Genomic DNA, 14,058 nt, shown 5'->3' with positions numbered 1-14,058 from the left:
ATGAGATGGATTGACTCCGTGACTGGGGTAATCAGGATGGGTGTGTCAGTGGCAGTGCGGTTGGCGCAGGATGGTGTAGGGTTTAGGGCTGTTGTACATAGGGTCGCTATGAGTCACAAATGACTCGACGGCACATAACCACAACAACACACTGTGAATAAATATTTTATATAATAGTTATATAAATTAAGTAAAACAACATAAATTAAATGTTCAAAACGTAATGAGAATCCCTAGTGTCTTAGTTCTAAGAGCTGCCCTGCCAACCTAGAGCCAGGGGGCTCAAATCCAACAGTTGCTCAGGAGAAAAATGGGCAATCTCCTCTTATACAATTTATTGCTTCTGAAAATCAAATGGAAGATCAATTATGCATTGGTTCCATCCTGTCAGTACATAACAGTATTAACACGTAATAATCCAGCAACAAATGAATAAATTGAAAAACTACGGCGTATACATACAATGGAATACTACGCAGCACTAAAAAACAATGAACTCATAAAAGATTACACAACATGGGAGACTCTGGAGGACATCATGCTGAGTAAAATATCATAGTCACAAAAGGACAAATACTGCATAGCAGTACTCTTATAAAGCAAGTTTGACATGTGGGGTGGGAGGATACATATAGATCATGGCCACTGAACTGGAACAGATGAAAGAAAGAACTATCTAAAAGGAATATATGATTAGGCATTATACATATGACAACAGCCCAGAATAAGAGATATATCACTGCAAAGAGGAATAGGGAATGGAAGAGAGGAGCAAGGCAATTGTGTAACAATGAATGGATAATTTTAAAAAAAGTGAATTGGGGAGGGGAAGGGTAAGAGAGGGGGTAAAAATGTACAACAATGAATGAATGAACATCTAACTTCTTTGTAAACATTTGTTAAAACCACAATTAAAATAAAATGTTATTTAAAAAAATAATGCATAGTAAGAAATCCTTTTCTATAAGGATTATAAATAGGTACTTGAAGGGCACTCTGATGGCCTCATGGCAAGAAATTGCTCTGTCAACCTAAAGGCACACATTTCAAGTCCATAAGCTATTCTATGGGGCCAAGATTCCAAATTTCCCCTGTCTTATACAGACCCTCTAAAAATTTTATCAGCAGTGAGTTGATTCCAACTTGATGGCATATAATAAAAACAGTAACAATAACAAATACATATTGCTTACAGCAATGAGTCTAGGTTAACCACATGATAGAATTAATGGCAATAACAGCTGGCGTGCTGAAATGAGTTATTTATATGAAGTCACAGCAACAGAATCTAGTTAAATGAATCTAGCAGAATGAAGGAGCAAAATAAAAGTTGATTACAAAATGGATAACATTTCAAATCATTTGGTAACCCCAAATTGGCTGACTTCTGAAAACTATTTTTGGAAAGACTAGATGCCAGGTTTTCTAGCCAGGAATTTAAGAATTGAGTGCTTAAACATGTGTTAAAAACAGATGTGGCTTTGTATGACATTGGCACCAGATTTCAGGGGAAACACCAGATGTAAAGCTTGGCCAGATATAAAATCCAGGGAACTTGAGGGCAGAACCCACAACAGGCTAGAACGTACAAATGCAAGAAGAAAGTGCGTTACTTTAAATGCAATCATTTCTTTATGAAAATTTTGGTATTATATATATTTTGACAGATAAAATAAACAATAGTTTTAATAGCATTTTCTAAAGTACTAAGTAATTGTTAGGTCTTCAAAGGACTCTAACCTGCACATCACCTGATCGGGTAATGATTAAAGAAAATAATTCAACGTGGCTAAACTCAACTGATAGAGACTTAATGCCCATTATGTAAATGAAAGTTATGGAGTCTTTATATATAAATAAAAATAGGACATACTTGACTTGTTTCACTGTCATAATACAGCAATTGCTGGAAAGTCGTTACACAAAATAGAGAATTAAAAAGTAAAATATTTGAACCAGTAAGTGTTATAGAATCCATTACATTTAAAATCACTCTGGGCTAAAGTTCCTTATATTAAATCACTGTTGTTAGGTGTCATTGAGTCAAGTAAGACTCATATTAACCCTATGAACAACAGATTTGAACCCTGTCCTATCCTGTACTATCTACACAATTTCTGATACACTAGAGCCCATTGTGGCTGTCACCATATCAATCTATCTGGTCGAGGGTCTTCCTCTCTTTTGCTGACCCTTCACCCTTTCAAGCATCATGTCCCAGAGTGCAAGAAATAGGCTCTTTTAGCAACATGCTCAAAGTATAAAAGGCTAAGCCTCATCATCCTGCCTCCAAAGAACACTCTGGCTGCACCCTCTCCAAGATATATTTGTTTGTTCTTCTGGCCATCCATGGATGGGATGGATGTTCAGTGCTCTTCTACAAAACCACAGCTCAAGGGCATCAATTCTTCTTCTGCCATCCGTAGTCACTGTTCAGCTCTCAGATGCATAGTAAGAAATCACAAAGATCATGGCTTGAACCAGATTCACCTTAGTCCTCGAACTGACATTATTACTCCTCAATAATTTGGAGAGGTCTCTAACTGCAGATTTTCCCAGTGCAGTGTGCCTCCTGACTGCTGGTGCCAATGGGTGTTACTTGTGGATTCACGTAACAAGAAGTCATTGACAATTTCACTCTCTTCTCCATCCACTGTTATGTTACTCATTGGTCCAGGGGTAAGAATCTTTGTTTTCTTGACAATGAGATGCAATCAATACTGAAGACTGCATTCCTTGATCTTTTCCACAGGTGCTTTAAGTCATCCTCACTTTCAGCAAGAAAGGTTGTGTCATCTGCATAACTCAAGTTATTTAGTAGTATCCCTCCAATCCTGGTGTCACATTCTTCTTCTTAGAGTCCGGCTGTTTGAATAATTTACTCAGCATACAGATTAAACAGGTATGGAGAGAGAATACAACCCTGACATGCTTCCTTCTGTTTTTCTTTATTTTTATCATGGTTTGCTCAGAAAGTTAGTATCCACTGTGTTTCAAATTATTCATTCTTATTTTGTTTCACTGTATTCATTCTCATGCATTATGTTTTATAAAATCAATCATTACTGGACCTTGCCCATCATTACCCAAACTTTTCAGGTCTCTGCCGGATTCTTCCCATTTCCTTCATCCCCTCCTTCCACTCACCAAACTGTGCAAACCTATGGTTGTGCCTTTACACTCATCCTCACCCCTCTGTTCCCACACCTTTCCCCTTTCGGTCTCCAAACATGCTGTACTAGTTATCCTTCTATTTTTGCAATAATGGTCTTATGCTGTATTTGTGCTTATCAGACTGAGTTAGTTCACTCACCTTAAATCATTATCAAACTATTATATTAAGAGCTGATCTTAAATGAAGGATCGCACTTGGGCTAGAAGAAGGTGCATAGTAATAAAACTTAAAGACAGGGACAGTTAAGATTTGTATGACACAAATTTCAGCTTCGAGGTTCCACTAAATATAAATTTAAAAAAAAAGTGCCAAGAGATGCTAATCATTTCTGTGTGAGCAGATTCTCCCTTCTTTCAACTTTGTATGGCACTAAAAAGTGATTTCTTCTAGGTCTGGAGCACTTTACATCATGTCTGGTGTACCCCTGTCGACCAAGAATAACAACACAGGCCCCATACAAAATGTCCCTAAGAAGTAAAACCATGACGTTAAAAAAAAGCTGAATTGCCCAATTTGAGCTAAATGTTGAGGCCTGCAACTTTAGCTGTTGCTATTTCAAGCTAAATACAGCGTAAGAATCACAGTTGGGCTCAGGTGGACTTCATTTCAAGAAAAGAAATGAAAATTAGAGAAGCTGGTGCTGCCGCTATGCCAGCAAGCTTGAAACTCTTGCATAGTTTTGTCAAATACTTTTTATCTCATATCAAAAATGCAGCTTTTATGTGAGTGCAGAGAACAAGCAGGTCTGTCTTGGAGAGGGTAAAATCAAGTTTCTCCTTGAAGGCTAGGATTTTGAAGCTTTGTCTCATATATGTTGGGCACGTGGCCAGGAGGGTCTGATCCTTGGAGAAGGACATCATGCTCAGAAGGGTGGAGAAACAGTGCGAAAGAGGAAGACCCCTGATGAGATACTCTGACATAGTAACTGGGGCATTAGGGATAGGTGTATTGGAGTCAGTGACACTGGCTAAGGACAGGGCAGGCCTCAGAGCTGTTGTACGTGTTTGTTGTTGTTGTTATGTGATATTGAGTTGCTTGCGACTCATAGCGACCCTATGTACAAAAGCCCTACACCATGCTTATCCTATGCCAACCTCACTGTCTCTGACACACCTACTCCCATTACCCCAATCACTGAATCGATCCATATCATCGAGGGTCTTCCTCTCCTGTGCCGTCCCTCCACCCACCCAAACGTGATGTCCCTCTCTAAGGTCTGGTCCCTCCTTGCAACATGCCCAAAGTATGTCAGATGAAGCTTCAGAATCCTTGCCTCCAAGGAGCAGCCTGGTTTTACCCTTTCCCGGCCAAACCTGTTTGTTCTCTTAGCAGTCTTTGGTATATTCAACACTCTTCTGCAGCACCACAGCTCAAAAGCATACTGGTTAATCCCTAGTGTCTAGTTCTCTGTTGTATGTAGGGTCACTCTAAGTCGCAGGTGACTCAACAACACATAACAACAACAATATACAAAATATATGTTAATCATCAGTTTATTTTACCAACAAGGTTTCTTGTCAACAATGGGCTATTAGCAGAAATGATTTTGTGGATTCAATAGTTGTATATGGATTTTTTCAATTGTATGAAGTTGACATCATTACTCACTAGCTGTTTACGGGTCAACAGTAAAAAGGGTTTTGAGGATTTTGTTACACTTTAATTGCTTCTAAGTGTGAGGTGGCTATTGTTTTGTGCCATTAAGTCATCTGCAACTCATAGTAACTCTTTGCACAATAGCTCTGAATGCTACCCCATCATGGGCCAATCTCACTGTCTTCAACACATTTAACCTATTACCCCAGTTATTTGGTTAATTCATCTCATTCAGGGTCTTTTTCTCCTGTGCTGTCCCTCTACCTATCCATACAAGATGTCCTTCTCCAAGGACTGGTTCCTCCTTGCAACATGCCCAAAGTATGTCAGATAGAACTTCAAATTCCTTGTCTCCAAGGAACAACTTAGTTTCATCCTCTTCACGACAGACTTGTTTGTTCTCTTGTCAGTCGATGGTGTATGTTCAATATTCTTCTCCAGCATCACACCTCAAAGGCATCGATTCTTCTTCTGTCATCCTACTGACTGTCTAGCTCTCTGATTTATAGCAAGTAATTGCAATGACCATAGCACATGGATGAGGCACCCCTTAATCTCTTGACTGACATCATTGCTCTTCAGCACGCTGGAGCGGTCTCTGGCAGCACATCTTCCTAATGCAATTTTCTCCTTTGATTTCCTGACTAATGGTGCCAAGAGTGTTGTTGTGAAGATGTGCCATATATTTAATAAAACACTATCATTCACCAAGTATATCAAGAAAAAGAGGTATGAAGTATTTAAAGATCATGGGGCTTCGTCTGACATATTTGGACATGTTGCCAGGAGGGATGGGTCCTTGGAGAGGAACATCATGCTTGGGAGGATGGAGGGATGGCGCAGGAGGGGAAGACCCTCTATGAGATGGATTGACTCGGTGACTGGGGTAATCGGGATGGGTGTGTCAGAGGCAGTGCGGCTGGCGCAGGATAGAGCAGGGTTTAGGGCTGTTGTGCACAGGGTCGCTATGAGTCACAAACGACTCAACGGCACACAACAACAACAACAAATAAATACACACACACACACAAATATAAACAAAACATGCTGGTAAGTCAAACTACATAATATGGAAACACAGAAAAATAAGTGTCCCATAAAGGATTAAATCATCATTGCTATCATAAAGGAATTTCACTCAAGCTCTTCTATCTTGTTGCTATTAGTTGTTGACGACTCCCACCCATCATGACCAGCAGAACAGAGATAAAAACCTTGCCCTGCTCTACATCATCTACACAATCTCCATTTCTGTAATTATTATCATCAAGCCACTTCACTGAGGGTCTTGCTCATACAGTACAGTTTCTCAAATTATTTGCTCAGCATATATGCTGAATGGTGAAATGACAGAATCATGGGACACTTCTTTCCTAATTTTCAATCATGAAGTATCTATCCCTTTGTTCTTTTCAAATGACTAGTCCTTGGTCTACATACAAGTTCCACATATGCACAATTAAGAGTTCCGAGATTCTCACTCGTGTACATTCTATCGTTGTTTGCTGCAGAGTCAGAACTGACCCATAGCTGATCCTCCAGAGAGTTTTCAGAGGCAGCAAATCACACAGGAGGAGACTTGCCATCATCCTTCTGTATAGCTCCTGAAGATTCACCCCAAAATACCTTTGCATAGTCAATTAAACAAAAGTAAACCATTTTCTTGTCTTCCACATTTTTAGCCAAGATCTTTTTAACACCAGCAATGACAACTCTCCATGGTACAACCACCATCAGTATTTAAAAGTCACTTACCTAAAACTCCTATAAGGAGTGATTATTTCAAAACTTTGCTTCACAGTTCGGTCCACTTGCTTTACATTTGCTACATTCATAGGAATTATGGTAATGCCAAGTCCACTCTTAAAATCCTATGTTAGAAGGGGGGAAAGTTTAAAAACTTTAAAATAGAGAAACAATGGATTCTCAAACTCTAATCATATTTTATAATTAGCTCTACTGCATTTTACTATGCACGTGAGTATAAACACGGTAGTTGCTGCAGCAGTGTACCACAGAGTTGGAACCGCTCTATTCTGACCCTCTGGGGCAGGTTTCCAGAGGCAGTTAATAACACAGAAGGAGACTGTCCATCCTTCTTCCACAGAGTAGCTGGTGGCCTCGAACCACATGCCTTTGGCTTGCAGCGCAGCTTCTTGCCACTAGGCCACCAGAGCTCCATAAATGTGGCAAGGGTCATTTAAAAAAGAAATTTGAGAGTTGTTTCGTCATTTCAGGTGGTCACTTCAACTCACTCAATGCCATTCCAACCTTGACAAGTGGGCAACTGATAAAACAGGAGGATTTCTTTACACAGAAAGTAAATAAACTAGGCCATAGATCTTGAATAACATGTGTCAATCTTAAGAACAGTTGAACTATAGACACCTTTATCCACTTAGTCAAGGGAAAAAGTTAATTGCTATTTCACTTTAAGCATTTGCCTAGGTGGAAAACCAAAAGAACTGTGATGTCGCGATAATTAATAGTCTAAGAAAGGAAGAATCAAACCATACAGCAGTTACATCCTAAGTGCATCTTGTTCTGTTAAGAAGGAAAGAACTAAACACTTGTTATCTAACTACCACATCGTTGTCTTATCACATTAGTTTTGCTTTGTCACATTACTTTTCTCAAATAGAAGTATTATTTGTTTTATGAAATATTTAATTTTATCTCACGTCCTATATTTTATTACGCGCACGTTAGTTCTATCAGAGTCATTGAAAAATTCCTCAAACGTTACTTTGGTACAAAAACTGACACACATTCAACAACTACAGCAGCTGCACGCAGCGTATCTCACCAGAATTTTCACCAGGCCAAAGCCTGCACAAAGTCAGCATTCGAAAAACACTGACATCTACAATATTACTACTTAGTCACATGGGTACTGGAATGTCATTTATCAGATAACGGCGATGTTTTTTAAGCAAAAACTGTATTTTGTGCCACTAAAAAATATCTACATTAAGTAATTTCAGGGTCAGTGTGTTCTGAATGCTTAAAGAATATCACGGTAAGAAAAAGTGACCATACTAAATTCCAACTACAAAAATATGGTAGACCATTTTCAACACGGAGAAGTGTGATAGAGACTGTGAAAGAAGCAATTCACAGATCTTCTGCTCTTTATCTCTCCAGTATCACAGGCTCAAAAAATGGGGGTAGGGGAGCCAACCCACTACCTTCTAAGCTGAGTAGTGATACATCATAGTTCTGGTGAATAAACATAAAAAGTCTTGATTGGGGGTGGGGAGGTGACATCTTGGAAGAAAAATGCCTTCTACTCCCTGCCTTTCTTGTTTGTCGGGAAATGTCAACCAGACACTCAGGAGCCATTCTCTTATTGTTATTGTTATTGATGTTGTTGTTGCAATAAGTTGTTATGTTGACACTGACTCACAGCCACTCCACACAGATTGAAAGCTAGCCTGATGCTGTGCCATCCTCACCTTCGTACTGCGCTCAAGTCCACTCAACAATCATCATCGCAAGTCTGAGAAGAACTTTATATATATATATATATAATTTATTATATTTTATTTTATTTTTGCTTCAAGATCCTTTACTTTTGTTTCCCATTTTTTTGTTTGCATACAATCATATATATATATATATATAAAATGTTTCATGTATACACATCGTGTTTTATACAATACTTCAAAGGTCTAGAGATGGGAGAGTAATAGGAAGAGAGAAATCTTATTCACAAGCATTAATTGATGGGAGAATGTATGCCAAAGTAACATAACAAACATGAGTGCTCTAGAGAGCTATTAAAATGAAAATAGTCTCATTCCCTTTCAAAATATGCTCTGTAACATTAAGTAATTTGTTTAAGTCAATAACTAGAATATATTTTGAACTACAATGTAACTATCATTCCTAGACTCATTCAAAATTACCTGTAGATCTCTCTCTTTCATGAATCAGAGGAGAGGCCAAGAAAATTAAGTTTTTAAAAGTAAACTATAAACACCTGGTTCTCATTTGTAGCTACTACTGGGAAAAGAAATTATAGAGCAGAGTCAGTCGCTGAATCTAGAGAGTATGAGCCTACAGTAGTTAAACAGATGAACACTTTTTTGTGCTTTATGTAAAGCAAGAAAACAATCACTTTCTATAAAAAGCATCTGAAACTCCTAAGATTATAGGTTACAAAAGGGTAGCTCAGGTGACCTAGTAATAAGAAGATGCACTGCAAACCCAAAGGCACAGGGTGGGTCAAATTCACCAGCTATTCCATGGGGAACAGACTGGCACTCTCCTCCCGTGTGATTAACTGCCTCGGAAAACCCACTGGAGGGTCAGCTTTGGATTAATTCAGACCCAATGGCACACAACAACAATAGGTTACAAATATTCATGCCAGACATGCTTGCCAACAAAGTGAAAGGATGGACTGTCAGGATCTTGTCTTCCCTGAGTATCAAGCCTGTGCTAATAGACAAAGGTTATCAAACCACCAATCTTCATGAAGCACATACAGCAAACTCTGGAATTGATTTATATTAACCTCAGCAGTGTTTCAAAATTTGCAAACAATTATGAAAATGGAGAAATTAAACCTAGTAAAGTCATATAGAGTAAGCACTTAAGTGTGTGCCAGGAATTGTGCTGGGTCCATACAAAATAAGCACCTGCACTCAGGGAAGATATACTAAGAGAATGAAAATTATAAATTAAAGGGTTGTTGCTGTTGATTGCCTTCGAGATGAGCACGACTCATAGCGACACTATGAGTTTATAGAGTTTCTGGAAGCATGTCGTTTAGGAAGTGGATGCCACTCCTGCTTCTAGAAATTAAAGGGTGGGGGAACGAAATGTATGATCATAGAGGAAGCATCTAGCACAGAAAAGCAGAAGTTGTATTCTTAAGAACCTTCTCAAAGAGGATGACACTTAAACTGTGTCAAAGACCAAAAGAGATCAGTTAATATCAGTAACTCTAAAACTCACTGAGTTATACAAACAATAAAAAGTAGGCTACACACCTATTTATAATCTGTTTTTTTACAGTGAAAAGAATATAAGGTAACTTGTGTTGACATCTCAGTAGTAATGCTTACAATATAAATATTCTTTGTCTCTCATGTAGAAGAAACATGAAACCGTAATAGAAGCAATTTAGTCACAAGATTAACTAGAAGGATCAACGACACACACACACACACACCCCAAACATGTAAGACAATTAAGTGTAAAAGAAAAGTAAGTTTGAAAACAAAAACAATGAAAAGGTTTTCTAAACATAGAGTTTAGGTAGTCAAATAACAGAATAATCTTGATTTTCTAAAAAACATGCCTAGTTTCTTTCCAAAAAAGGAGGAACACGCTATAAATGCATACATGCACCATTTGTTGTCACTGAAAAAAGCTATGCTGTACAAATTTAACAAACTCTGTCAACTACAATTCTTCCAAAATTTGACTAAACATTACATATTTGAAACCATCATCACTGTTTCTCAAGCATTTGGTTAACGTACATTTCATTTTAAAATTACAAAATTAGACTTTCTTTCCATGTAAAAAGTCACTTACAGATGTCATTTCACAACCCAGGAGAAATCCTTTCAGTAAGATCCACACTGCTAGTATCTGTGTGAGTTCAGTGAACACTAGGAATGTTAAATATAATGATTGGCAATCCATATCTATAGCTCAGTTAATAAAATGTGAAACTTTTTTTACTGTTCCTATTTGATGAAATGTACCTAACATGTCCCCATTCTATACAACAGTTTTAACTTGAACATATTTTCACCTATCAAATCTTTCTCCTGTATTTTTCCCATCCCTCAGCTCCAAGAACTGGAAAACGTTAAAGAGGATTCTTGGCAATATAGTGTCTTTGTTTTTGCAAATCAGGGGGGAAAAATAGACACAAAAGTAGAAATAAAGAACTAAGATAAATGAAGATAAAATTATATATGTAAAAAATGAAATTAAGGTTTCAGCTTTTAATTAAAATAGCACAAAATCTGAAGGATGCGACTGACTAGTTGTAACAACATCCTTTTATTTCTACATATAATCCATTTTAGTCAGTTAGGGAATCATGGAAGTTTTTTATATAGTCTGACATATAATTCCATTCATTTTTTGCATTTATCTGAGAATATGAAGTTATTTGTATTTACACTATGTATTCAGCATTTCTTAAGCTCAAGGAACTGAAGAACAAATTCAAACCTCGAGTTGCTATAATCAAGGATGCTTTCGGCAGAATATTAAATAATCCAGGAAGTACTAAAAGAAGATGGAAAGAATATGCTGAATCACTGTAAAGAAAGGAATTGGCATACACAGAAGAATCTCATGAAACAACATATAAGCAAGAGCCTATGGTGATGAAGGAAGTAGTTGAGGCTGCATTGAAGGACATGGCAAAAAAATAAGGCTCCAGGAATAGATGGTATACCAATTGACATATTTCAGTTAATAGATGCTGCCCTGGACATGCTCACCAAGTTGTGCCAAGAAATCTGGAGAACGACCACTTGGCCAACTCACTGGAAGAGATCGATATTTGTTCCTATCCCAAAGAAAGGTGACCCAACAGAATGTGGAAACTACAGAACAATTTCACTGATTTCACATGCAAGCAAGATTTTACTGAAGATTATCCAAAAATGACTGGAACAGCACATCAACAGAGAACTACCAGAAGTCCAGGCTGGTTTCAGAAGGGGTCGTGGTACTAGAGATATTGTAGCTGATGTTAGATGGATCTTGGCTGAAAGCAGGGAATACCAGAGGAATGTCTATCTGTGCTTCACTGACTATGCAAAGGCATTTGACTGTGTGGATCATAACAAACTATGGCTGACTCTGAGAAGAATGGGAATCCCAGAACACTTGATCGTTCTAATGCGAAACCTCTACTTGGACCAGGAGGCTGTCGTCAGAACAGAGCAAGGGAACACTACATGGTTCAAAATTGGGAAGGGCGTACACCAGGGATACATCCTACCTACATACCTTTTCAACCTGTATGCAGGCCAGAGTGTCCAGGAGGTTGGGCTCTATGAGGAGAAATGTGGCGTCAGGATTGGTGGAAGATCTATCAGATATCTGCGTTATGCAGATGACACAACCCTGCTTGCTGAAACTGAGGAGGACCTGAAGCACCTGCTGCAGAGGGTCAAGGACTGAAGCCTCCGATATGGATTGAGGTTCAAGGTCAAGAAGACAAAGATTCTCACCACTGGACCAATTGGCAGCATCAGGATGGATGGTGAAGAGATTGAGATTGTTCACAGCTTTAGTTTGCTTGGCTCCACAGTCAACACTCTTTGGCACCAACAGCCAGGAAATAAAAGGTGCATTGCCATGAGAGAGTCTGATGTTAGGGACCTCTCTAAAGTACTGAAGAGCAATGGTGTCACTCTGAGGACTAAGGTGCATCTGATATAGGCCATGGTCTTTGCAATAACTTGTTATGCATCAGAGAATTGGACAATGACCAAGGAGGATAGAGGAGGAACTGATGCCTTTGAGCTGTGGTGCTGGAGTATTGGCAGTACCATGTACTGCTGGGAAAACAAACAGATTCATCCTGGAAAGGGTTAAACCGGGTGGCTCCTTGGAGGCAAGGATTCTGAGGCTCCGTCTAACATACTTTGGACATGTTGTAAAGAGAGACTGGTCCTTGGAGAAGGACATCATGCTTGGGAAGGTGGAGGGACAGCGCAATAGGGGAAGGCCCTCTATGAGGTGGATTGATTCAGTGACTGGGAAAATCGGGATGGGAGTGTCAGCGACAGTGCGACTAGCACAGGACAGAGCAGAGTTTAGGGCTGTTGTACATACGGTCACTATGAGTTGCAAGCTACTCGACGGCACATAACAACAACAACATGTGTTTCTATGGGTGTGTTTAATCACAATCACCCCTCCTATATGTTGTTGTTAAGGGCCTTCCATTAAGAACTGATGCACTGCTGACTCTTCAGTGGATTTCCAAGGGCTATAAATTGCATACAAGGAGATTGTCCATCTTTTTTTCCCACAGGGCAGCTGGTAGTATCAAACTATGTGCCTTTGGCTTGGCAGTGCAACTCCCTATTACTAGGCCATTAGAGCTCCCTGGCATATGAGATATGCAGGCAGGATTGAATGCAGTCTGTATAAATGTCAAATACTAACCTTCCTTTTACTCTAACTTATATATTTCTGTATCAAAGAGTTTTCAAAAGCTTTTATATAAATCGATAACACAATGAAGACAAAAAAATAAAAACATGGCAGAAGATAATAGTGTCATAGATGTATAATTTAACTGATTTTTCAAATCAATTTCCCCAAATTAAAGTAACCTAATAATTGAAAATACAAATTACATAGTTCCCATAGTGGTCTTCCATTAATTAGAGTTTATATTTGACTCAAAACCATTCTGTCAAGATAAATACATTATTTTGAAAAACCTCAAAATTGGAAGATTCTTAATTAAACTAACTCAGTTTTTCTTATGTTGTTTATTGTGTACCATCAAGTCAAAACCAACCCATAACTGACCCTCTGACAGGCTTTCAGAGGAAGTTAATTGTATGGGAGGAGAATGCCTATCTTTCTCCCACAGAGCAGCCAGTGGATTTAACCATGTGCCTTCAAGATTGCAGTGCAGCTTCTTACCACTAGGCCACCCAGAAAATGAAAACTGGAATGAACTTGAATATGTAAAATACAGGTGTACCAAAATAATAACAAGAATAGGAAAAAAATGCGGGTGGATGCACTGGCAGAAACTTTATCTCCTTCTTAGAAACCAAGGATAACATGTGCATTACCTCACAATGAAAGCTCTTGAAAAGCATCATCAGAAACAATGGTACCAGGCTCAAAAGTGGCAGCTAATCACAAGGGAGCCCTGGTGGCCTAGTGGCAAGAAGCTGCACTGCAATCCCAGAGGCATGCAGTTCAAATCCACCAGATGCTTTGCTGGAGGAGGGGCAACATCCTCCTGTACCAGTCAGATCCTATTTGATGGTACTCACCCCCAAATTGTTATTATTATTATTAATAATCATTATTTTTCTTAAAATGGCAGCTAATACTGTTGCTCTGAATATATTTCAATCTTTGTAGTCCTAACAATAATCTCCCTTATCAAGTTCTTGAAAGGGCTAACTCCAACTTTTCTAAGCCTCCTACTTCAAGATTTTGACCATAATTTGTCTTGTTTCACCTGATTCACTGTTGGTGGGAGTGTAAAATAGTGCAACCCCTGTGGAAAGCAGTATGGCGCTTTCTCAAAAAGTTGCAAATAGAGATAACAT

At 38.7% G+C, this 14,058-nt stretch overlaps 1 protein-coding gene across 1 annotated transcript in view; it reads right to left on the bottom strand.

Annotated features, from left to right (window-relative positions):
* The window catches only part of ARAP2 (ArfGAP with RhoGAP domain, ankyrin repeat and PH domain 2), a 302,530-nt gene that overhangs the window by 181,303 nt on the left and 107,169 nt on the right, over positions 1-14,058 (bottom strand). Inside the window, exon 9 of the mRNA XM_006895415.1 lies at positions 6,527-6,642. Coding sequence (XP_006895477.1) covers positions 6,527-6,642 — 116 coding nt within the window. The remainder of the gene's footprint in view (positions 1-6,526; positions 6,643-14,058) is intronic.

This window comes from Elephantulus edwardii, unplaced genomic scaffold, assembly GCF_000299155.1.
Source record: "Elephantulus edwardii isolate Elephantulus edwardi_28Jun2011 unplaced genomic scaffold, EleEdw1.0 scaffold00167, whole genome shotgun sequence".
Lineage (NCBI taxonomy): Eukaryota > Metazoa > Chordata > Mammalia > Macroscelidea > Macroscelididae > Elephantulus > Elephantulus edwardii.
This window is presented reverse-complemented; position numbering and strand designations above follow the sequence as displayed.